The sequence below is a fragment of the Accipiter gentilis genome, chromosome 18, assembly GCF_929443795.1.
Source record: "Accipiter gentilis chromosome 18, bAccGen1.1, whole genome shotgun sequence".
Lineage (NCBI taxonomy): Eukaryota > Metazoa > Chordata > Aves > Accipitriformes > Accipitridae > Astur > Astur gentilis.
This window is the reverse complement of record NC_064897.1, coordinates 14931454-14956919: the sequence shown is the minus strand read 5'-3', so window position 1 is coordinate 14956919 and position 25466 is coordinate 14931454. Positions and strand designations below refer to the sequence as shown.

The following is a 25466-nucleotide window of genomic DNA, read 5'->3' as shown; positions in this document are numbered from 1 at the left end:
TTGGATTAATTTGGAACATGCTTAACTCATCCTCAGAGAGTGATGAAGGCAAATCATGTCACAAGGTTTTATGTCCAGTTGCCTAGCTTGATCATCCAAGGTATCACATTTTGAGTAAGGTACACATGAGATTGAAAAGGCAAATGAAGTGATGAAGATGGTTGAAAGAAAGGTTCCTAATGAACAGGGAGAGAGAATGGCAGTACTAGAATAAGTTACTCTAGAAAGGATAAGAGTTAAATGAGACCTAATGGAGATGCTTCAGAATAATGCACTAGAAAAACTAAACAATCACTCTAACCCCATTGTGAAAGCAGGGGAAACAGCTTCGCAAAAAATGATGGATTATATTAAAAGTTCTATGTAAGACAGGATTGGCTTGTAATATTCATTGTTGCACAGTCTTTGGATATTACAAGTAAATGTAAAAAGGAGGCTGTAACTGACCACAAATGTTGATTTGGGGGGGGGGGGGACTTGAGAGACAGTCATCCTGCTTGTGTTTACGTGGAGCTCAGTCAACTCTTACTGGAGCTCTCATCATGCTTCTAAACCATAGCCAGAGGGCTAGAATATTCCACGAAATTGGTAAGACTTTTAAAACTGACTTGCAATTTTAGTGCTTCCATTTTTGAATGCTCAAGCTGAGACAATTTAAGAGACTCCAACTTTTAGCGTGATGCTGAATACCCGTCCACTGAAAGGTAAATCTTTTGCATGTGTATCAAGCTGAAAATTTCAAATGTTTTGCTCAGCTTTGAAAATCTCAGTTGCTGCTTCTTGGCTTGGGAAGAAAAATTGGCAATCTCAGACTCCAAACCAAGTCAAGATCAGGCTTCCATCTCCACTCCTTCCCCCTCCCTTCAAGGACATACAAATTCAATGAGGCCTATTTCTGAACCATATATGCAGCTAAGAGGATGGCATGTATATCACGAACAAGATCCTGAAGGAATACAGTGTATTTACATAATCCGATTTTGCTTTTGCATTTGCGCAACAAAAGCACGTGTTCTTTCTTAATGTGACCAAAATCTGGCCCTCAAAGTTCAGGTTTTGATCAAATTAGCAAGCAAAATCTGTCTTCTTTTCTGAACTGCACCACAATATTTGGTTCTCAAAAGTGGCCTGGAAAGTTCATAAGAACAAGCTTTCTCATGATGTGAGACTCCTGGTATTTCCTGCTTCCAGTTTGGCTAGACATGCCGCAACAGTTGCTTTTCTCATGGTATTTGGGTATGGTAGTTGGCTCTAAATGGAAGTCCTAGACCCAGATGCCCACAGCTTTTAAGTCACCAAGTAATTGAGCCCAAATAAGGAATCAAATTTGCCAAATGGCCCCAACCTCAGTAACTGATTCACTGTGGTCTGAAGGTGTTCAATTCTGAGTTTAGAAATCTTGACTCTCAAATATTGGCATAACACCCTAACAGGAAAGAAGCAGTGTAAAGAAAGATCAAAATATAAATAAATAAAGCTGGAAATCAGCTAAGCATGTTTTTGAGTGTGTTCTGTCTTGACTTGATGGTCAAGATTTGCGAGAGCATGTGAATTGTTTTCCGTTCAGGTAATAACATCTGTATAATCCACCTGGAGTCAGTGTAGTCCTTTTTACTGAATTCATCAGAAGCTGAATTAGCCTGTAATATAGGGAAGCACTGAGACAAGCCAAAGTACTTTTTCTGTTGCCTGCCTTTGGAATGGGACATAATGGTTTCTGCCTCTGTGCTAATCAATCTCTGTTTTGGCATTAAAATTAGTAGGAGAAGGATTGGGCCCAAAAGCTGTGAAATGTTTCTGTAATATCTTGTTTTATCATCTTTTTGAATAAAGAGGCCAAGCTGTATTAATCGTTTTCTCAAATGCAGACACATTACCATAAATCCTACTGGCTTCTGAAATGCTATTTCCTAACCTATTAATTTTTAAACTATATTGTTTTAATATTAGTTTTCTCAGTGATTTCAATTAAGATCTAAGAGATATGACCCTCCCCAGTGGACTTCAGTACATCAGACAGCTGGAAGTATTGGCTTTTTAATGAGACTTAGAAAGGTCTTGATGAAAATCTCAGCAAAGGAAATCCTATGCTCTCAAAATCCCAACACAGACATCCTGGCATGTGAAATCTTGCAACAATCAACATTGCTGGTTTCGGTATCACTCTGACTGGGACGGAAGGGTTAGGAGATTGCTAACAGGCAGCAGAGATTTTTGCTGTGAACATGATCACTAGCTACAATCTTGCCCAGATTTGGGAGCACCCAAAAGATGTTACTGTCTGATGGCATTCACTAGGCTCAGTGAATGGGCCTGGTTGTCTCAGCCCAGCTCCTAGAAAACAGAAAACCATTCCTTGAGGCTGCTTGTAATAATGGGGGGTTTTTTTCCTAGCAGTTACAGCATCATGGCCAAAGAATGTATGGTCATGGAAACTGAACTCCCCCCTTGTCCACCAGGGCACTTCTGCCAGGTCGTGGCTAAAGCCTGTCAGCAGGAGAGGATAGGGAAAGTCTGCACTGTCGCTGCCTGCCCTCGGGGCAGAGCAAATGCCTCTGTGGGTTGTGTCCAACATCCCTCGCCACTGGCAAATTCGCTCGAGTAGTTTAACCACCCAGTACTCACTTGTAGCGTGTGCCACCTTGGCGTTGTCCATCGTATCAGTTTCTGGGAGCAAGCAAACTGGCCTCAGGTAAAGTCAGAGGCTGACTTCGGGACTTCACTCAGCAGCTTAATTCAATGCCTTAGGAGGATCTTGACTTTGAAGACTCTGAACTCACCCTTTATTGGTAGAGATACTACATCTCCAGAAGTTGTTCTTTGATAAGGAAGTATAGAAATTTGTTTTGATTTAGGGGTGGTTGGCTGTATTAGTTTTTTATTTCAAGATGCAGCTTGGAATGCCATAAAAGCAGTTGTGTTGCAGACAGGACTGTTACGGGACTTCTTTTTCTTTCTGGTTAGCAAATGGGATGGCAACAGACTTCAAGGGACAAAAGTATTTTTTTTTTCTAAATGTCTTCATATGAATTTTTCACAGAAGGTATTTCTTGCTTGCCAGAAAAAAAAAAAAAGAAAAATTATTTTGGAGGTAAATGTTTCATCTGCTGTTGTTGAAAGTTTATTTAGGCTGGTAGTCTAACTGAGTGGGAATAATTCTACCTGAGGATAAATAACTTGAATCAACCCATATCCTTCTCCTCTTATCAGTACCTAGCCATGACTCAGCATGCAGGGATCAGGCCATCTGTGGCATTGATAAAGCTCAAAACTCTGAAGTAATACTGGAGAGTGAAATCTATGCACTAAATATACTTGATTTCTATCAAGAATTATAGGACAAAGCTTTGTAAGGATAGAGGGAATTTTTGCTCTAGTGTTTTTGGAAAGAACATTTGCTTCTTCATAGGATTGCATATTTATGTCTGATAACACTATCCATGACTAGCCCCTGGTAGGACTGTGCTTTTTGTCAGAGTAAATTTTACTCTGATATAAAGATAATTTTGTGGTTTAGCCATTGTTCTTGCAATATTGAAGTATTCATCTGCTATGATACTGGAAAGAGCATGAACTTTGTCAAGCAAACTTGACAATTGGTGAAGGTTATGTGTTATTTTTATTGCGTCAGTGCCCTAACCATTGTAGGAAGAATGTATCAACAAGCCTAGTTCCAAAGAGTTTGCAACCCAGAATCTTGATAGGCAAGAGGTGAATGATGCTGCAGTGGGAGAGAGGAGGGTTGGGGTACCTCACTGGGGTGCAGTTGCAGAATGAAGCAATGGTGTACTATCGTCCCATGGCCACAACAAACTATCACAGAAAACTGATAATTTTATTCAAGATGTTTTCATCCTGAATTCAGATCAGGACAGCAGATTGTTGGTTGGTCAGAGTTTAGAGCTTTGCAGACTACTTCTGCCATAAAGCACATAAACATTTTGAAGGCGGTTGCTTAGTTAATAATACCAAGAAATCTGTGTTCCTCAGCTGTTATTTAGAATGCCTCATTGTGACTTCTTTTTTTGTTTGTTTGTTTCTGTGCTATGATTTATGGTATCTCCTGAGCAGGTAAAAGATGACAAGGATAAAGGAAAAGCACCCAAAGAAGAAATTAAAAGTATCTGGGATCGTAAGAAAGGAGTTTCTGAACAAAAGGCACAGAATGGAGAACGTGAACTCATTGCCCCCAAACTTAAATCTACTGAGAATGCTTTTGGGTAAGTTTCAAGTAAGCACTGGGCTTGCTTACGTTATGCCATCTCTGGGTCTCTGCTTAATAGCCTTGTAGCAGCTGAGAAGACAACGTGGGTTGGCAAGGTCAGCAGAGGCTCTAGCATTCATTGGGTTGTAGGTATGAATTAAGGCTCTTGGCCTATTTTCTAACGAACTGCCCCCACATTGTTGCAGTAACAAAATGAAGTACAGAAAGCAGATGTAAATAGCCTTGCTCTCTCAGTAGAGACAAGTAGCTTATTTTTGCTCTGCTCTGTCCTTCCTTGAACAACATTTATTTCTAATATCTGCACAGAGGCCAATAACGACAGCAGCCCAGATCTTGTCTTCTCTAAGTTTTTAAGTCAGATCTCAACCTTTACTTGAAGTAACCTACTTCCAATTACTCACCTGCTTTTAATCAGACTCTGCATATCAGTATGGAGCACAATCCAGCTGGTAACTCTTGAAAGAGCATCTCTCTTGATTTCAAGGCAAACCTTGAAATGAATGGCTTCTCTATAAAAATGATTTTTCAGTTAAGTGAAAACCTCTCCTAGGCAAAATGTTCTATTTTTTGTCTTTTTATAAGCTGTATCACAGTTTGATTTTTCTTTTTCTTTTCAAGGAAATATTGGCCTTATGGCTATATTGGGAAATTCAATGAAGGCAACAAATTTCTAGTGAAAAGTTTATTAAAAAAGGATTGTGCCTGCTAAAAGGAGGGGATACATGAAGCAGAGTGGAAGTTCTTCCTTTTAGCAGAAAAACAGGAATGAATAGGTTAGAAAACTAAATTTTTTTCCTTCTCCACATCTCTTCTTCTCTTACATTGACACAGGCAAAGAAAAGGTTAAGCTCTCCAGGCACTTTGAGAAATCTGTGCATGGCAGATGGGATTTGCTGTTGTATCTCAGCATTCCCCTCATGATTCTTCCGGGAAAAACAAACTTTCTCAAAATAAAGTGCAGTTTAAAAGTCCCCGGAGACACCCTGGCCTAAGGCCAAAAGACAGGCAGAGATGGAGATGGAATAGCAGGAAATTGGCCTTGCTCAGAACTGTTCTACTTCATGACTTGGGTCACATCATCAATAACATGAGAATGGTTTTCTAAAAATATTCTTGTTGTGTTTTCATTTGCTTACTTCCTGTGGGAGACAGGCCTTAGTGGCAACGTGTAGATTTGAGTTTCCACTCCTTTTTTAATTCTTCTGTTTTTCTTCTGCTGTTTCCCAAATGTGGGAAGAAGCCTGTTTATTAGCCTTTTATCAGTGGAGTAGAAGACTTGGGTTGGCAACATCAGCAGAGGCTATAGCGTTCTTTGGGTTGTTAGGTATGAATTAAGGCTCTTGGCTTATTTTCTAATGAACTGCCCCCACATTGTTGGGCTTTGTTTGGAACTATCATTCTTCTTGTTTTTACATGAACATATCAGATACTAGTTAGGAAGCACGTAACTTGGCTAACTCTCAGTGGTGAGGATTAAGAATAAAATAGGGTATTGGAGGCTAAAGAAAAATCTTATCTATGTCGTCTTTGTCTACGTCAGTAAGAGAAATACAGAATAAAACCCCATTTTATGGCTTCCCCTTCCCATCTCCCCTCCTGCCTGCCTTCCTCCCTATTCTCATGCAGGACTGCAGAAGTCCTAAATATGATGTAACATGTTTTTTCACATTGTTCTGACATTTTTGGCTTCCACAAACCACTTCTTTCCTTTTCCTCCTTGTCTGAAAGCTGGCAACCAACTTCATTTCTTAGCACCAAAGAGGTGCTTACGAAACTCTTTCTCCACCCAGCATCTCAATACTAGTTTCACAACGTCAACAGTAGGGAACAGAGATTCCCAGAATCTGTTGAAAACAGAGGAGTTTGGGAGGTGGAGGAAAGTAAGGAGAATTACTGCCAGTTTATTGTCTGCTATTTTGGATTATGCAGAATCAGTAGTGGAAGTCCTGTAAGCTGCATGAGAATAAAATAAGCTAGAAGCTTTAAATGTCCTTCTTTGTAAGGAGGACAAAATAGTCACCTGAGGTCTCTAAACAAAAATGTTAAGGCTAGATTCTACCTTTGACTTTTATTGGTTGAAAGCTGAGAGTAGCTGTTAATTTCATTGAGGCTACCTGCACTGAAGTCACTGAGGACTAACCTTTATTCTGTGCTGGTATAAAACAGAGTGACTGTTTATTAAGAGAATCTTGGCCAAAGTTATGTTCTTAGTTCTCTTAATTCTGAGGGCTGAGTATTTGCCCTTGCCAGGGATATCATTATATCTGTAAGAAGTGACCTCTTGCATCTTCTTTGGGCCTGAAGCTTGCAGGTCTGGGTGGGCTAGTGACAGAGATTTCAGAGACCAAGAGGAAAAAAAAAAAAAAATAGTGACGTTCCTGGGATGGTTGCTATAGAGGCTACAACCTTGCAATGAAGCAGGAAAGCTTTAAAATAGCCAGGGATTTCTCATGGCCTGTGCAGGATAGATGCACTGGATCCTTAGAAATACTTAGTGCCTTATGGAGGCTTGTGGAACATTTTGGGTTCTCAGTACCTCTGCAAACCGAATCAGAGGTATTTCAGGCTGGACACCCAAAATCATACCTCACACCTAACAACACCAGGTATTGTTCTTCACTTTCTCCTTGAATGGGCTAAATGAAATTTCAAATAAAGTTTTCAATGTTTTCTCACAATGCTTTAGTTAATTGTGTATGTATTTTTCATTTAAAAAGCATGAGTTCCTTTCTTTAATTACACATCACTACCTGATGCAAGCCCTTATTTGTGACTACTTAAATTAACTTGATGCTTATGATGGAGGGTGATCTTGTGGTTCTACTTTCATGGTTTAAGTGATTCCGCTGCAAAACGACATTCAGGAATAGGGCCTGGAGCAGAAAAGGACTGTGATAAGGTGGTGTTAGGGAAATATGTATTATATACTTGTAGCTCTAGCTTAGAAAATCAGGTATGAAAAAGTACTGCGGGTACATACATTCACAGATCTCTGGGACTTCTTTTTTTTCTTTAGTTTTGCTTTGTTATGTTACACTCTTGCATAGAAAAGACTTTCTAAAACCAAGTAAACACATTGCAAAATGAGTGCCAAGTCCACTGCTTTAGTGTTGAACTTGCACAGATGAGGTACAGCAGCTGAATTCACATAATAGTATCAGTTTGGTTATACTATTTTGCCATAAGTTTTTAGTGATACAATTCTTAAATCACGCATGCCATGCTAGAACCAAATTTCATCCAGTTTGGTAAGGTCCTGTGGGGGCAGAGAACTCTGTGTTAGTAGATTCTGTTGTGATATTGAAACCACAGATAACTCAGGTCTGGTCCTACAGCCTGTTTTATATGGTTAACTCCATCTAGATGAGGCTCTTCAGAGCACCTTTGCAGGATTTGGTGTGATCTACCAGATTGCAAATTTATATGATATTTGTTCTTCATGTTGTCATCTCTAATCTGATCATCTCTAACAGTTATTGTTATTGTTGGAATGCTTGATTTGTACTGTCTTGTGGTACTCTGCAACACTCTGCATTAATGAAATCATTAATATCCAGCTTTTTTAAATGCCAACAGAACAGAGCAGAAAGGCTTTTTAAAAAAAAAAAAAAAAATCATAAGTACATTCCTTTTCTGTCTGTCTTTTGTGAATAGCACACTGGTACCTCTTACGTATCTATCTCCTTGTCAGCGGTAATATTAAATGCACTCAGGGAGCAGACATTTGTCTAAACACTGGTGTGGTAATTGTTTAACTAGGTGATGCTATCTGATTCTGTTGAAAGTATGCACTTCACCTATGCAAACTCTATGTGGGGTTTTTTTTTGTATTCTTTCTTTCTGTCTCATCTATTACAGCTATTTGGAAAACTTCTGGTTTTCTTCTGTGGAAAGTTGCCATTAATAAATAATTTCCAGTTCCGTAATAAAAAGTCGTACTTTCCCTGGAAAATGTCAGCAAAAGATCTGATGAACCTTTCTGTTCATATAGGCTGGGACAGTTAAAGTGATACATGCTATAGATGAGATAGGAACCTTTTTAGGTTTTTAAAACACTGTTGAAGCTGTAAGATGCTTTCTCCTCTCTTACCTCCTGTTTTCCCCAAGTAAAGCAATATGTTCTGTCCCCAAAGATGCTTGTCAGTTTGTAAAGGGTTTATAAAAAATACTTGCCTTTGAAAACAAAGGATTACTGCATCTTTTATTACATAGAACATGGCATAATATTTTTGCTATGAGTTTTTTATATGTAAATTTATCTCATTGAAAATCAACAGAGAGGAGATAGTTATGGCTTTCCATTGCTTTGTTTTCTGTATGAAGTATAATATGTTTTTGGAACTGTTTCCTCTGTAGACAAACTGCAGAGCAGAGGTGTGAAACTGTAACAATTTACTGTATACCATAGAGATGCTGATGAGATATGATACTCCTTGCTGAAGTTATGAGATGCTGAATATTTCCAGCTCAGTTACTGAATTCTTTTAAAAATGGAGGTGGCCTGAGTTCTCAGGCGGGGTGGTGCAGCTCCTGTGCACACAAGCACAAGAGACTCCTTCCTCGCTGGCAGTGGATGGGAAAGGTGCTCCTTGTAGTATCCCAGCCTACTAACTCCTGATGAAAATGTTTTAGGCCTGTCATAGTTTACAAGGAGCAAAAGGTCTTATAAGGCAATGTTTTTGAGTGCCGGGCTCTCGCATTGCTGGTGAGCACATGGCAGTGGGTGGCTCTGGCCAGGAAGGGAAAACCCATGGTGCATCACCTTCCCTTTCATTTCTTTCCCAGCCGCTCCAATTTGAAAGGGACCGCAAATGCCGAGGAAGCAAAGCTGGGGTCTCAGGTCGAGGCTGGAAAGCGGCTAGAAGACCAGCGCCGCCGCCGAGGTGAGAACGAGGAGTTTGAGAAGCTGAAGGAGAAGCAGCAGGAGGCGGCGGCAGAGCTGGACGAACTGAAGAAAAGGCGGGAGGAGCGCCGGAAGATCCTGGAGGAAGAGGAGCAGAAGAAGAAGCAGGAGGAGGCTGAGAGAAAAGCCAGAGAGGAGGTAAGCACAAAAGATGAAGTATTGGACTGTTTTTGGATCTGTTTTTATTCTCATGTTGTTACCACTCTACTTCCACTGGCCTTGCGTTAGCTGATAACTCTTTACAGCAGTGTCTGCACAGACACTTTTAGGCAAAGAAGTTGGTGGGGCTGGAGGTCGATGGGTCTGTATTTGACAGAAGGACACAATGAGGCCATGGGAGACTGGCTCATAGATGAGGAAGGAGCGTGTAACAAGGAAGATAAGACCAAACACAAGCATACAGGCCAAAGTGTGCTTCTCCTTCTTGGATCCGGTGTTGCTTTATGGGGAATTGCTGCTGTGACTTTGCTTCAAATTGTACCCTTTATCTGGGCCCTCCGAGTTGTGTGCTGTTCTGGGTGTCACTGTTTCTTAGCATCTGTCAGGAGATGGTCTGTCACAACAGACCTTCATTTCAAATATGCTACCCAGCATTAAAATCACCCCATTTTCTAACCTTCAGATTTAACTGCAAGTATGCTATATTTGTTATCCAGTGACTACATCACATAGATGCTCTAGTGAGGACCCGAGGTAAAATGTGCAGTCATCCAGGGTAGAAAGAAATGTTACAATTCTAGCCTCAGGAAAGACAGGGCTCTAATATATGTCTTCACGAGTCAGGATTTAATCTGCGATAGTTGCTCATTTCTTATCTTCTTGGAGATGCAAAATGTTGGGGGTGGTGTTACAGCCACACAGTTCTTAATTTATTTGTGATGTCTTTTTGACATTGCACAAATTGAATTGCAAAGCGCATGTCAAAATTCGTCTGCTGCAGATGAGCTGGAATGTTAATGCTATATATACTTATGGTGGATCTCATTAGGAAGATATTCTTGTCTATTTAAATATTTTCATTAGGAAGATGTTAGGAGCTCATTAGGAAGATATTCCTGTCTATTTAAATAGTGAGTACCCAAGCACATCTGTTTGCTTGTACTGCCTCTGCCAAGGGACTCTATAAATAGGATTTCAAAATCTCTGGTGCATCATTTAGGAATCTTAGTTGTTTGGAAAACAAATGGTAGATGAATAATAATAGTGTTTGGCAGTGTTTTGGCCAATTGCTTTAATATACTAAGCTCTTTACAGTAGAACTTAATAGGTGCTGAGATTGCACAGTTCCTTGCTGGACAGACCCTGCTAACCAGTGCTCACAATGGTTGTGCTTTGAGGGCTCCTGGTTTGACTTGTAGCTTACGAAGTAAAAACTCATGTTACCTCTTTGGAGGGAGAACTGTAAGCACGTAATATTTGCTTTTTTGGGGCACCTATTGATTTTTCCTCATGAAGTATTAACATTGGAACAACAAACGACAGAGTAGATGGACAGAAGAACAGTACAAAGATGATACATGAGGATACGGAGAAACTGAATTTGCATATTTTTATAAATGTGCTTTAAGTGGCACTATATGGCAATAAATCTGGTGACCTCACTGTGAGGAGAAACTAAAGCAGCACAGACTAGCTGTCTTCCCTACTTCCTTAGCACTGTGATGGATAAGCAGCAATACATTGCTAGTTTTCAGATAGGTCACCGAACTTTTTTGATTGGCATAAAAATCTGTTCTTAGAAAATTTGGTAAATGTTTGAAGGATTGCAAAGCCCTGTAATGATGATGTAGTTTCTGAAAGAATAAGTGACCATTCATATTTTTTAAGGAGGAAAAGAGGAGGATGAAGGAAGAAATTGAAAGGAGAAGGGCTGAAGCTGCTGAGAAACGTCAAAAGATGCCAGAAGACGGTGTATCTGAAGACAAGAAGCCATTTAAATGTTTCAGTCCTAAAGGTTCATCTCTCAAGGTAACCTACACACTAACATCTATATAGTACATAAAAAGTAATGGGACTTGCAGTCCAAACGAACAGCCAAACACCAAAGCTGTGTGGAAATACTTGACATCAGACCTGGGACAATGGTCTGAAGCAGACCTTAGCCTGAAACCTTTAGCTGAAAGACTTCATTCATTGGGATGATTGAAAATCAGAGAACCTTTCTAAAAATAGAGTCTAGACTGGGAGTTACCTATTCTTGTTCATGGAAAATGTCCAAAAGGGATCTTCTTCTTCAAGAAAAAATTATTTTGGAAATTTAGAGCTGTATTACTGTGTTGATTTTCAATGTTAATTTATTATAGGAGTGCTTTGTGAACTGGAGTAGATAAAGATCACAAATATTCTCTCTCTCCTTCTACATCCACAATTACTTTCTTCCTTGTCAGATTACTTTGTCTTTAATCATATTTAGCCTAATCATCATTACTTGAAACTGCTCCATATGGGAGTTCTAGTTTATGTCTAATCCCCCTAAAAATAACATCTAGAAGTACTAGGCTGGATTTCATTTTCTTACGTAACAGGGAAAAAAAACCCTTCTGTTGCTGCAGGAATTTCTAAGTGGTCTTCTGTGGCCCATATTATATTGCAAGTCAGATAAATCAATTAAATGGCCCTTCAGCATGGAGGAAGAACCCCCCCCCCCCCAAAAAAAAAAAAAAAAAATAATTATTGGGAGCTTTGTTTTGGTATTCAGTTCAGTTGCTTTCTCATCTCAAGCTCAAACTACAGATCTATTAATTGTTTTCAGCTATCTTCTCTTTTTCTCATTTTATGTCATTAGTCACTTAAGAATCCAAAATGTTTGTCCAAAAAGGCCCCTTAGTGGGCACTAGGAGAGAAAAGAACCACACAGGAGGTTATCAGGTAGGAGCTCATTGAACCATGAAGTGGATCTTCATGAGATTAAGAACTGTATTTGTTAAGTGACAAACTGCATTTGGTCAAAATTACATTTCTGGTCACGCTACACTTTGAACCGATCTGGAGCTTCAGCCCTATACTGTTTTGGGTCCAGTTCTAGCAAATACAGTGTCCAAATGCTTTTGACTGGACTTGCCTTTGACTTCTCGGACACATCTGAACCTGAAATACAAGGACAGAATACCTACAGCTGTAAACAAAGATTGCCAAGCTTCATGACTTGCTCCTGTTAGATAAACCTGGTCTTGCCATTTTGGTTGCAGAAGACCATGTCAGTAACAGACACTATAAATGTACAGCTTCTTCCCAGCCCTCCTGGGAGGGCTTCCTTTTCTTCTTTCTGTTTATTGAGATGTCTTTTATGACATACATTTGGAGCTTTAGTTCACAGATGACTCAGAAGAGAGGAAATTATACTTGAAAACACATAATAGAAAGATATAGATCATAATTTTGGGGAGAGTGAGAAAAAACACTGGATTTGGCAGGAGGTTAATAGCTTTCAGAGAACTTTTGGACTGATGCTACACTACTAAGTGTATTTTTAGAGGAAAGCTGGAATTTTCCAAATGTCGTTAAGCATCCAAGGTCCAATTTTTTAATGATGATAATTGCTGCTGGATTTTATGGCTTGTTAGGTAGAAGTTGTTTGTTACAAAAACTGATATATGCAACTCTGTACATGTTTTTTCTCTTCCTCTGGTGATACTGTACATATTCCAGTCTGGTGTCTGTGGGTGGCCAGAGTAGATACGTAATGCTGTTGAACTTTCACACCCTAAACTGTTTCTTGGCCTTCTGTGGTCAATAGCTGAGGAGAGATTAATCTCTTTTTAATAACCTGATGTCAAATTTGATGTCAAACTGCAGTTTTTAGAAGACAGTGTATTTTGTTACCTTTCATTTGGACAGACTTCTCAGGCTGGTCTAACCTGGTTGGGACACAGCTTTCCCATTGCCTGTTATGCACTGCCCAAGTTATCTTTTCAGTTATAAAGCATCTGGCACATATTTTCTCCCTTGATGAATGTATCATCTGGTTAGATGTGTCATGGGTCATGTGAGAACCCTAAATGCACAATTGTGGGTGGGAGGTTGGAATTAATAATGAAAAAAGGGAGGCTCAGAATTAAAATATTGTATGATATATGTGCACATTCTGACTTCTCCTAGATCACAAGGTGGCACAGCATCTTTTTCTCCTTCCTTGTCCTTCCTGATGCGATAAGTTTTGGGGGAGAAAAAGAAGTTCCTAGGAGTGACTTAGATGAGGAAAGTAGGGCTGTGGTAGAAAAATGAGATTTCCTGCATAATCTTTGTTCATTTTCCTTTTTAGACAAGTTCATTCCTCATGTGTTCTTTGGGAAGGAGTATTATTGACTTCTTGTATAATTATTCTCTAGGTTAATGAGGAGACAACAGAATATTTCAATACTGAGTCTTCTCTTGGGGGTGAGCTCCACCACTACAGAAATGCAAAGCAGTTAGACATTGAGGGAAGGAGGCAATGGCAGGAGTCTGGGAGCCTAGGATATCTTCTGTCTTTGCAGAAAATGTCTCCTGGGAGGCATGGGCTGATGTGGCAGCCTGCACTCTCTGCAAAGCAATGCTGACAGCTAAGCCAGAGGATAGGACTTTCAGGCTTTTTTTTCTTTCTTTCTTTAAAGACCTGTCTTATCCTATCTCATTATTGCTTTCAATACCTGACAGCTGGAGCAGTGACTGGAAAGAGTTAGAATCCACACAATCAGTTCTTCCTAGATGAGCTACTTTTGCAGCAGAGGGAAGATAGAATGGTAAGAACAGGCTTTGTGACATTTGTTTTTCCCCCATCTTTGATGCTGATGGAAGCTCTCTAGTCTGGCAGATAAACTGGAGTAAATTGGTGCACTCTGCATGGATGCTGCTGACAGCAGGAAAAAGCCTAACTGTGCTTAATGAAGCAAAAGAGCATGTGAGCCACTCGGGAAGGATAAGGAGAAGCCACTTTACTCCCAGGGACTACAACCCTAAATGGATTTCCACTAGGTTCTTCCACCTGTTGGATATGAGGCAAAATTTTAATGCAGGGATTTCTGTTTTCTGTGTGCATTTCTTATTCCCCTTCCTCCTTGACCCCCCCTTTTTTTTTTTTTTTTTTTTTTTTTTTTTGAGAAAAGCTTTTATATATAACAGTTCACAACACTTTGTGTTGCATGATATCTAATACACAGTTTTCAATTCTGAAGAATCATTTAATACCTTTGTATGAAACAAGTTTTACTGGACATATCTTGATGGGTTTTTTCCCCCCAAGTCACTGGCTCAAATTGTGTGTTAAATCATTGCTCTTCCATTCTGTTCTTGGAGAATGTGCAGACGGAAGACAGTACACTGACATCCACAATTTAACTGCATTTTTAATAGGCGAGACATTTCTTGCACAATTAGTGAACAAAACATGTCTATATAATATTGAATGTGGATAAATGCATACATATATCTCTGTGTAACATCTTGCTTAAGTTATTCCTTGCCACCTGTTTGTGCCGACTCTGTTGAGTAACGTCCTAATAAGGTGTGAGAATCCACATGGTTTTGATTTATGTCCATTGGTATCATTTCATCTGACTTCACCAGCAGAAGTGTAGGTGTCCATCTAAGTATTTCGTTGCCTAACCTGAGCTTCTTTGGTAGTTAATAGAGAGAGCGCCACCCTCAGTGGACAAGCAATCCTACCTTTTCTAGGGTGAGCTCCTCTGCCTTTTCATTGACTATAGAGGGAACCAAAATGAGTAATTTTGACTAAATGCTTAATTTTCAAGCAGCTGAGGTTAGGTGGGAGAGATGCAGCCTGAGATGTTGTGTTCTTTCTCTCTGGTCATAATTTAACTGGAGGCCAGCATGTTGCCTTTTTGGAGTATGTGTGTGTTCTGCGTCAGAGGCTTTGGAAAGTATTCCATGTTGACAAAACATAGCCCAAGCTATTTAACCAGATCCTCTTAAAACGAATGCAGCAAAAAGATTATTCTTATTTTCTGGTCTCAATTTGAGGAAATATCTTGCATTTTGTACTAACCACCTTGCTTTGCCTGTTTCTCTTACAGATCTATTTTGTAATACTGTTTACTGTATGTGCCAAACATTTTAAATTCTTTGCATGGACTTTTTGTGTGGTGTGCAGTGGATAAACGGTCTTTAGATGTTGCTGTGCAGTCTTAATGTATTTGACCTGTATGTCAAATACACGTGTGTATACAGGTGTGTTTGCTTTGTTTGCTTCAAGTGTATTCAACATATGCTTCTGTTTCATGCATGCTGTTTTTGAGGAAGATGCTCTAGAACATATAAATGTGCAGAAAATGCGTTATCTTGTAGAACAGTGATTGGTAGAATTATCAGATTAATTAGTGGCTAATATCTGGACATTAACTCCTCATATCCCAACAGTTCAGTGATCCTCTTTTTGGAGGGAAAGGGGAAATACACTGTGTAGAAAGGCAGTTGCCTATAGAATTTAATTTTCAGTAGTGACTACGAGAGAGAGATGGGATATCCATCCACACAAGGCACCTGCTTCCGTGGGAAGAGGAGCGTTTTCAGCTCTGAGGGTCACTTCCTAACTGCTTTCCTGTTTAACTTATTTTCTGGGTTGCTTCCTCACTCTCCTGTTCTGAACAATCCACGACTTATTCCTGATACCACAGTGGGTGCTCTGAGAAATGCTGTTTCTGTGGGTAAAGAATGACCCCGTGCCTTTTTACTACAATAATGTAGTAAACCCAAGAATACATGTCCCTCTTCCCCCCAACCTATCCCCCTCTTACGCCAGTGCCTACTGAAGCCAAGCTTTCCTGCAGTGTAGAAACATGTCTCCTTCCCGAACGTAGGTAGACTATAAAGAGTCTACTGTTGGTATCTTTTAAGGTCTGTCCCTTTTGTAAGATTTCAAGTGGATTCTCAGTTCATCTGAACTAGAAGAGGCTGTAAATTAATTCTTAGATGGTTGCCTTGAGTCCCAGTTTTCTGAGATAGTCCATATCATTTGTCCTTGCTGCGCCAGCCAGGGTTTCACAGATGCGGGGAGGGAACTGCCCGTTCATACAGTGCGGGGGAGAAACCAGCGGCTCTTGTTGCTATAACTCATCGTTTTGAAGCATTGCTGGTTATGACCCAGAAATCAGCGTTGTGGGAAACTTTTCCTACTATACCATAGTCGAGGAGAAGCGACGTGTTTTAAGTTACCATCGCAGATCTGTGTCGTCACTTTTAATCAGATAATTTATTTGCTTGTTTTGTGGCGATGCCGACTTCTTATTTCCCCGGGTGGAACGAGGCGGTGCGCCCTGCAGTCTGGGCAATGCCGACTTCTTATTTCCCCGGGTGGAACGAGGCGGTGCGCCCTGCAGTCTGGGCAATGCCGACTTCTTATTTCCCCGGGTGGAACGAGGCGGTGCACCCCGCGGGCCGTGCGCGGCTCTCCGGCTCCTGCCCGCTGGAGTGCTGCCACCGTGTGACAGACAACAGCGCGTTGAAACAGTTGGGACCTCCCCGAGCAAAGCCCATCTTTCCACTCGGGACCGTATTTAGATCGTGTATTGGCCACTAAAACCGTTAACGTACATTACTCTGTAAATTGTACGTACGTTTTTTTGAGCTTTAGAGGCGCATTTGAGCCGGATTGATGCTAGCTGGAGTTCCTCCAGTGAGCTGCTTTGGCAAATCCTGCACTGAAGTGAACTGGCTGACTTTTTGCTTGTATGCGCTTAAGAAATAAAACATGCGTGCCCTTTGATGGGATTGCTGTGGGATTTAGTATTCCGGTACAGCCTGGATGCTAAGGGCACCGAGGAGAACCATTTAAAGGAATGGCTGTCACTGCCTTATTTTAATAAGGCGTGAATGCCACAGCAGTCACTGTTAAAGTAACTTGAAAATGGATGACCCATACGGAGATGGGAATCCCCAGGAATTCAGCCAGGCTTGATTAATAGTCATCTCTATCCCATGGAGCTGCCTGTGTATATTTTACTCTTAAGTGAAACTGTAGAGCCTGGAACAAGAAGTGGAACAATGCAATGTGGAAGACACTTGAGGATGTTTGATTAAAATATTTCTTGACCCAGAATGCAAATATATACCCCCCCTTGCATCGTGAAATATTTTAAAACTTTATTCAGGGATGCAGTCTTTTTGTTTTCAAATTATCAAGAGATTTGGCATAAGTCTTACAAGACCTTCATGATTCTTTTTCCCTGGAAATATTACAATATTTCCATACACACAGAGTGGGAATTAATGATCAAATGTAAGATACCAGTTTGTATAAAATAACAGCTGGTAGATATAGCAGTGATCCTGCTTCAACATGAGCAGAGGACAGTCTGATTGGTCTTTTGGAGCTCAGATTAAATTGTCAGTGTCCTACAAAAACATGCATGAGATAGGGTATGTGGCTGAGCTCCAAACATGGCCTAGTCTGATGTCTCAACTCAGAAAAACCTTATTAAATTTACTGTCTGTCTCAAGAGATACATACTTGCTCTTTTGTGGGAGATAGGAGGAAATTTGACATAGATTTTGTGAATATCAACACCTTTCATAAGACGAACTTCTTCCCTTTTCTTCTTTCTGTATTGGTGGTTTATTTTCTTACATATGCCTTACATACGCCTTACAAATGAGGCATTGAAGAGATATTCAGGATGCAAACATTAATGCAGAAAAGATATCCACCTTTATGTATATGTAGCGTAATAGGCTCCTAACTATAAAACCTCTGTGTGTGTCTGTGGTGATTTCTGTTGGAATGCATCTCTTTCAGATTGATCTTTTGACATTTAAGATGAGATTTTAACCTGGCCTTGTACAGACTGCCTTTTTATTAACTTTAAACTTATAGCTCTTGTTTGTCTCTTTTCTAGATAGAGGAGCGAGCAGAATTTTTGAACAAATCCGCTCAGAAGAGGTAAAGCAATAAAACAGTAGGTTCAGTCAAAACAGCAATGTTTAACTGGAGGGAATAATAGTTTCTTTCTCTCTTTTTTCTACTTCTTACAGTGGTATGAAACCCACCCACACGACAGCAGTTGTCTCAAAGATTGACAGTAGACTTGAGCAATACACTAGTGCAATTGAGGTAAGTTAATTCCAGGTCACAATTGCTCTAGTTACTAATGGCTTTTGGGACTTAAATCAGCCTACGTTTTACTGTTCAAGAATTGCAGGGATTTTTGGTCACAAACTTTTTTTATGCGACTTCAAGAACTTTGTTCTTGAGGCACACCCATAACCAGCATCTAGATATGTATCTAAACAAAACCTTAGATGGTATCTTCCCTTTCATGCTACAATGTACTCTGCTTTGTAAGCTTGGAGTGGCTCTTGAAGGACTCGGTCAGCATCTCTTGAGTGACAGTCGCATCCTCTTCTTCTTGGCTGATGAAAGTACTATCAGCAGAGAGCTGATAGTCATCCTGAGCAAAGCTGACTTAGCAGCTTATTTAGCAGAGCAATGAACTGGGCCTGTGTTCCTGGCTGCCACTTCGGAGTGAAATTCCTTGGCAAAGACAGACACTTCAGTGAGCTAGGGAGTTAAGTAGTGACAAAGGAAAAATAGAATCAAAATAAAATCCAGAATTTGACCCCAGGTGATGTTGACAAGTAGTGGCTAATAATGTGCCTTGAAGCCAGAATTGAGGGTTTTTCTTTTCATGGTCCAAGGAAGAATAGGTGTTTACTTTTATTTGGGGGGGGGGGGGGGTTTAAGTCTTTTTTAATAAATCAATGAGTATAGGCAATGTGAAAGCTACTGGTTAATATAGCAGGCCAACTGGACTGGGTTGGTAAGTGTCATGGGAATAGAATAGTATAAAGAGGGATATTATCTTGATAGCTGTGATTAAGGTCTGGCACTTCTTCATTCCCTGCTGATTTTTTTTTTCTCCTCTTGTTCACATATAGAGTCTAAGCATGCTATTCTATTAAGGTATTAATTGGTTAGGCTTTATTATCCTTTAACTTAAAGGAAACAAGTAATTAAAGATCAATTAACAAAAGCTTTTTTTCTGTGACTGCCGTTCGTTTAACCTTTCTGCTAGGAAGCCTATCAGTGCTGGAGAGTTTTATACTGTGTGTCAGTTCCCGATGAAAAAAAGCGCATGCATGACAGTGCTGAAGGCTCAGGCTTGCCTCCAGTGCCTATGTCAAGCTGAAGGTAGCTCAAACCCCTCCATTAGAGATGAATGTCAGCATGGCACCCAGTAGTCCCTATATCATCAAAGTAGGAGCATACAGCTTCTGTCCTCCTGCTTCACTCTGCGCCTTTTCTGGATGAGACGTAACCACCCTAGCATGACCAAGGACTTTAATTTGGCACTGGGGTTTGGTGTTAAACTCCTTAAAAAGAGTGGATGGGCTGGAGGTACAGCTCCGTCTGCCGTAAGAAATTTATGTAATAGTGAACTCGGGGTTTGTCAACCTGTAAACACTGGACCAGCCCACCCAGCAGCTTAAATTAGGTATTTTCAGTAGGGCTGTGCTAAGGTCCTGAGTCTTTATGCTCCATTTAGATATTAAAAAGCATAGCTCTATGGCAAGGGGTGGGCAGGCTGTGCAGCTTCAGAACTATATACAGCTCTCATCTGACCTGAAATTATTCTTTTGCTGAGTTTCTGATTTTTCCAAAAGTTGCCAAATCTGCCTTGCTTTGTAATTAGAGAGGCAAAGCCTTAGCTCATACAGGTTCTTATTCTCTTCAAATCTGTCTTTTGTAAAATGTACAAAAATTTTGAAAAGAAGGAACAGAAGGAGTTTGGTCCAGTGTTTTTGGTAACAATGCAAAAGACACACTGCCAAAAAAACCCGGTCCCCCACTCTTTAAAAAACTACCTCATTCCAAATATACTGTAATTGCTGAAATTTACCCCTAGAATCCTGAGTTGTGAGCTTAAGTTGTCCGAGACAGATGGAGCAGAGTCTGATGCTGAATGACAGGGCAGCCTTTTCCCCCTGCCTCCGCATAAGGATTTCCTTAGCTGTGTCCCTGAAGGAGCCATGCTTACATGATGCAGATGCTAAGACTTGAGGGAGGACAGATGAAAGCCTCAGAGCAGTTCTGTGCAGAGCTATGGTTTGCCATGAGCTTTAGAAATTTAACAAATGCGAAAATCTAAACAATTGCCGTTTTCATAGCCGGTCGTGTCAAGGGTGCAACTGCAAATCAAAAGGGGGAGACTCTCAGTGGCACCTCTTGAGTTGGGTACTCCTTTCTGTCTTTGCATGATCATTGCTAGAACCGCTTGCAGCTGCTGCATTCCCCAGCACTGCCCCAGAGTCAAACCACCCTGCAACTCCAGCTCTTAATGCCAAACGCCAACTGGCCTCAATTCTTCTGCAGGGCACAAAGGCTGCAAGACCAGCTAAGCCAGCAGCCTCCGACCTGCCTGTTCCAGCTGAGGGTGTCCGTAATATTAAGAGCATGTGGGAGAAAGGGAATGTTTTTTCATCACCCTCTGGGACAGGAACACCAAATAAGGTACGTGTTAAATTTTACATAGTGATTATAAAGAATTATGTTATAGACCTGTCCTTGCTATTCATGTTCCTATGAGTAAGCCTGGCTGATCCTGTTGACATCACTGGTGAAGAATATCCCCAAGGATCTTGAGGTCCTCAGAAACCCACAAAAATGTGTGGCTGCAATATTGAGTATAGCAGAAGAATTTAGTGACATACTGAGCTAAGTTATGAGACATTCCAGAGCCACATCAGATATCTTGGACAAATATATCTGGGTAGTTCAAGCAGAGTACAAAGAAATTCTTTATGTTGGGAAAGATTCTTTTGTGGGGCAGAGGAGGGCAAGATAATGATGGTGTTTTATAGATAATGCATAGAAGCATTTGTGAGATGTTTATCTTTTCTACGTAAATCCTTAAGGCAATATTTCCTTTCTATAAATTGATGTAAGTTGATAAGCATTCATCATAGCCAAAAAACTGAGCCATGGATTGAAGGGGATTATTACAGATAGCCATGAAGTTTCAGTAATTTGTTCTAACCTTTTAAAGTTTTATTTTAATGATTTAAATTGTAGACCACTTAACTCCTCTGTTATGTGCTTTTTTGAAAGATTTTAGCTTAACATAACAAAGATGTAGACTTAGACTGGTGTCTCTTCTTCTTTTGGCTAAAGATTTTTTTCTCCTTGGAGTTTGGGGTTATGACAGAAACAGCAGGTTTATGTTTAATGTTTATTCCTGGGTTAGCACTAAAGTGGAAATAATTTTGTCAGCCCACTTCTATCATTATTGAGCTTGGTAGTACTGTGTAGTTCATAGGGACAATACCTTCAGAGCACCCGGGATGCTTCTTAGCTAACCCTAGTCTCAGTGAGGACCTCTATATTAAACTCAGGCTTGGCTTTGTTTTTAAATCTAAACTGTGGAAAACATAGCAAAAGCTATTCTTAAAGTCTTCTGATTAGATTTTATTATTTTGCAGGAAACTGCTGGGCTGAAGGTTGGTGTCACCAGTCGTATCAACGAGTGGTTAACCAAGACCCCAGAGAGCAACAGATCACCTGCTCCAAAACCTTCTGTAAGTAAACTTGCAACAGCCATCTCTTCAGTAGGTGGGTTCTCTCCTGGGGCAGAGGTGGTGGTGGTGCTGCCTCAACCAGCTGATGGTCTTTGGAGGAATCTTGCTGCGTGTCCTCTCTTGGAAGCTCACAGAGGCCCTCTGGCTGCTGACTCCTGGGTAGTCAGAAAAGGGGGAGATGAAACAGGGCAGTTCTCACCTTAAACCTTAGGGTTGCTCTAAAAAGAGAGTACTCAGAGAAGCACTTCTCTGGTAGAGAAGGACATTAATTTACCACCTGTGAAAGGCCTACCATTAATTTAGAAATTACCAGCCATAGCCTTGGATGAAAACAATTGTGCTTTGTCCCGTGCCCTGTAAAAATCTTCCAAGTATATTTTTAAACACAGCTGAAATACGTTAATCCTTTAATAGCTTAAATGTCATTTCTAATGAAGGCCCTTTAGCATGCCCATTACTTCAGCAAGAATCAGAGTAGAAAATGCAATCAAAGTAATAAGCTGGGAGTATGGGAGGTAGCAGTGTGGATGTGGGAAGGAGCAGAAATAGGTAATTGTGGAGTGGAGAAGGCTAGAGGTGAGGAACTGGAGCTGTAGGTGTCCATATTGGAGGATGGCAGGGCATCACTCGTGGTGTTTATGATTCAACTTTGGGATTTTATTAAAGAACTGGTTTCTTCCCCTATCCTTGTATTGTGTTTTTCTGCCAGTCCACTTGCCCTTTATAAAAGGTGCAGCCTGAAAAACACTTTCTCAATTCACACTCCCATTTGTCTCAAATTGGAGCTTGAAATTTGCAATGTTGTCTCTAATGTCAGTATTTGCTGGTAGCTACATGGAGATTCCATCCTTATGGACATGAATATAAACCCAACAAAAGTCATTGTGGCCGCTGTATTTAATCACAACTGCTGAAAACCAGCACAGAATCTGCCTCCAGATTTTCCTCTCTTTCTTCTAAGTTGCATCTTTTAGATAATGTAAAACTAAGCTCTTGTTTTCCCCTCAGCCAACTGTTTCTATCTATGTCTTCATTTCCCTCTTTCTCAATAGATTGTTCTTTCTTCTTTCAATGTATCTGCTTGAAGGAACCTGCCCTCCTCCTATTCCTCTCTGGGGGTCTGTTTGCTAAGTTGGTCAGGTAAACCTGTTTATGATTGACTATGAAGAATGATATATATCCATAGGGTATGATGTTTTACCTTTTTTTTTTTTTTACCAGGATAAATCGAAGAGAAACCTAGAATTTCTTTGTTAGCAAATAACTTCCTACCCTCATCACATTCTACCAAAATAAAGAATTGTTCGAAACTTCTGTGACCATCAAGATTCTTGTGGGCTTTGAACAACATTCAATTAAAAGTAGAGGGAGCAAAGATCTCAATTAGTTTTATGGTGAACCTAAATCATAGATCCCAAATGATTTCAGGATTATGGAAGTGGTTTTGTGATAAGGTCCTCTGCAGTTTTGCTGTTTTGTTCCTTCCTCTGTTATTGCTGAACTCACTTTTTGAAGTACAGAATTGGTTTAAAGTATTAACTGTCAGCAGCCCTGTTTAGCTATAAATTATGATCAGTTCTAAAGCATCTCTGCTGAGTGCAAATACCTCTTGCAGAAATCACGCTTCCATTCATCACTGGGCATTTTTCTATCCCACGTTAGAAATTCTCATGTGCAGAAAACTATCTATCTATGGATGGCAACAACAACATTCTGGAAACTGTGCAGGACTTGAACGCTTCTTGAAAATGAGAGTACTTATGTCCAAAATTGTTTCAAAAGTCTTTTGTTTGGCAACCACAGAGGTACATACCAATCTATCTGTCCTTAAGCACGTGCATTGCTACTAGCCTAGCATATGTCGTCTTGATTTGTAGTCCTGCTTTTCCCCAAGAAACAGCTTGACATTTTTATTGAGTTTTGCTTGAAGTCTCCATGTATGCTCATTTTCAGATAATATTGTTATTTTTTAATGACTTTACCTCACCTTTTTTTTTCTGTTGGACGATTGGTACATGCTAAGATCTTAAAGGATGCAATGGAAATTCAAATGGCTATGAAGGACTACAGTGTTAAATTCTGAAACCTATATTTAAGAATGCAGAGGAGGATCTGCTTTTCTGTTGTATTAGAAATCCTAGTCTTTTTTTTTTTACAGTTTTTTTAACAAAATATTTTGTTCCTAGTCTAAACTGAGACAAGCTACTTTGAATTCCTCCCTAATAGAAATACTATTTCTGAAAAAAAAAAAAATTTTTCTGCAAAAATTGGAATTGTCCTTCTTAAAAACCTGATGGTGCAGTAACTTTTCAATCCCTAGGACGAACAAAATAAATTATGGCCAGTCTGTGCAATACTAAATAGGTACAGCAGGATTGGTTTTTGTCGTAAAGCACGTATATGTGTGGAGTCATTATGTGATGTGTCATTCTGAATAGCTTTATAATTGATAGACAATGTAATGTTTGCCACCGGTGGATGCTCCTCAACTTTTCTTATGAGGAAGTCACATTCTAATGTTTTCTCTAACAAATTAAAATAAACCTGAACTAATGTTGGTTTCTTTTCTCTGCCATTAATTTAAAAATACAGGACTTAAAACCAGGAGACGTATCCAGCAAGCGTAATCTCTGGGAGAAACAGTCAGTTGAAAAGCCAGCTTCTTCTTCTAAGGTAACAATTCAGTCCATTGATAAAAGGATAATATCTCTGTGGGAGGCTTTCTAGGGGGAAGGTACCGTTTGCCTTCATACAGTGGGTCAATTGGAATTAAGCCTCTACATGTCTTTTGTTACTAACCTGCCTTTTAATCTGTAAAAGAAAGTACAATGAGGCGCAGAAAGCCATGGGCAGTGTGTAACTTTTATATTCCTATTTGGCAGAGCTGTGTTGTGTGTGGAAATCTGTCCTTTGCATAGAGTTGATTTTTTTTCCTGTTAGAAATAGCTATGTTTTCCCATACTCAACTTTAATAATGGATTATTATTTTTTCAAACAGGTATCAGCTATGGGGAAAAAATCAGAGACTAATGGTAAGTAATTCTAATAATACACCTGCATATTAAATAGAACTATTGCCAAATTTTTGCACAGGCATATCTGTGTTTAAAAATTCTACAGCTGTTAATGTTGATGCAAAAAACAAAACCACTTTTTGCCTTTGCCTTTCAAAAGCTGCATTGCAATATCATCAAAACATGAATGTTTGAGAAATAAACCTAAATCCTCTTTCTAGGAGGACTGAGGATGAACAGTGCTCCAGCCGTGTTTGCAAAGCCTTGTTCAAGTGACACGTGTAGCGTGTTTGCTGTAGCTGGAGAGTATCATTAAACTGTGTGAGATCTGAGGAATGGGATGGCCATTTAACTAATTACAGTAAATGCAAAGGATCTGGGAAGGGCTCTTTTAAAGGCTGCAGCGGCAATGGATATGCCTTTCGTGAGGGGAGAGGGAGACCCCCAAACCCGAGACTGTTGTAGCAAAATTATTTGAGCGGAAATAGAAGATTTCAGTACTACTGAGAATGAGTCCCGCATCTGATTTTAAACACTGCCACTGGGTAATGGTGAAGCCTGATGAAAATTCAGCAGTGTTGATTTTTAAAAATAATTCCTCTGGCTGGTTGTGAGTCTTATGTGCTGCTGCATACCCAGACTGGGCTGGAGTTCAAACACACTCAGCGGCAGCACTGCTTTTGCTGGAGCTGTGCATTGGTGTCTTCTCAAGGCAAAAAGAGTCTAACTACTGTCATTTTGAAACTACTAGCTTGGGAAATACAACCTAGTTGTACAGAAAGAAATCAACAAAATTACCCTCCTAGCTTTTTTTTAATTT

General features: G+C 40.0%; 1 protein-coding gene across 10 annotated transcripts in view; it reads left to right on the top strand.

The window, feature by feature from the left end:
- The window catches only part of CALD1 (caldesmon 1), a 198573-nt gene that overhangs the window by 170590 nt on the left and 2517 nt on the right, over nt 1-25466 (top strand). For 9 of the 10 annotated variants that reach the window (XM_049822541.1, XM_049822538.1, XM_049822539.1 and 6 more), the window contains 9 exons: nt 4072-4220; nt 9011-9266; nt 10956-11096; nt 17957-18000; nt 18093-18171; nt 20431-20568; nt 21537-21632; nt 24225-24305; nt 24631-24664. In XM_049822541.1, the coding sequence (XP_049678498.1) occupies nt 4072-4220; nt 9011-9266; nt 10956-11096; nt 17957-18000; nt 18093-18171; nt 20431-20568; nt 21537-21632; nt 24225-24305; nt 24631-24664 (1018 nt within the window). Of the gene's footprint in view, nt 1-4071; nt 4221-9010; nt 9267-10955; nt 11097-17956; nt 18001-18092; nt 18172-20430; nt 20569-21536; nt 21633-22684; nt 22773-24224; nt 24312-24630; nt 24665-25466 lie in introns of those variants that run through there. The other variant, XR_007508781.1, reaches the window with a different exon arrangement.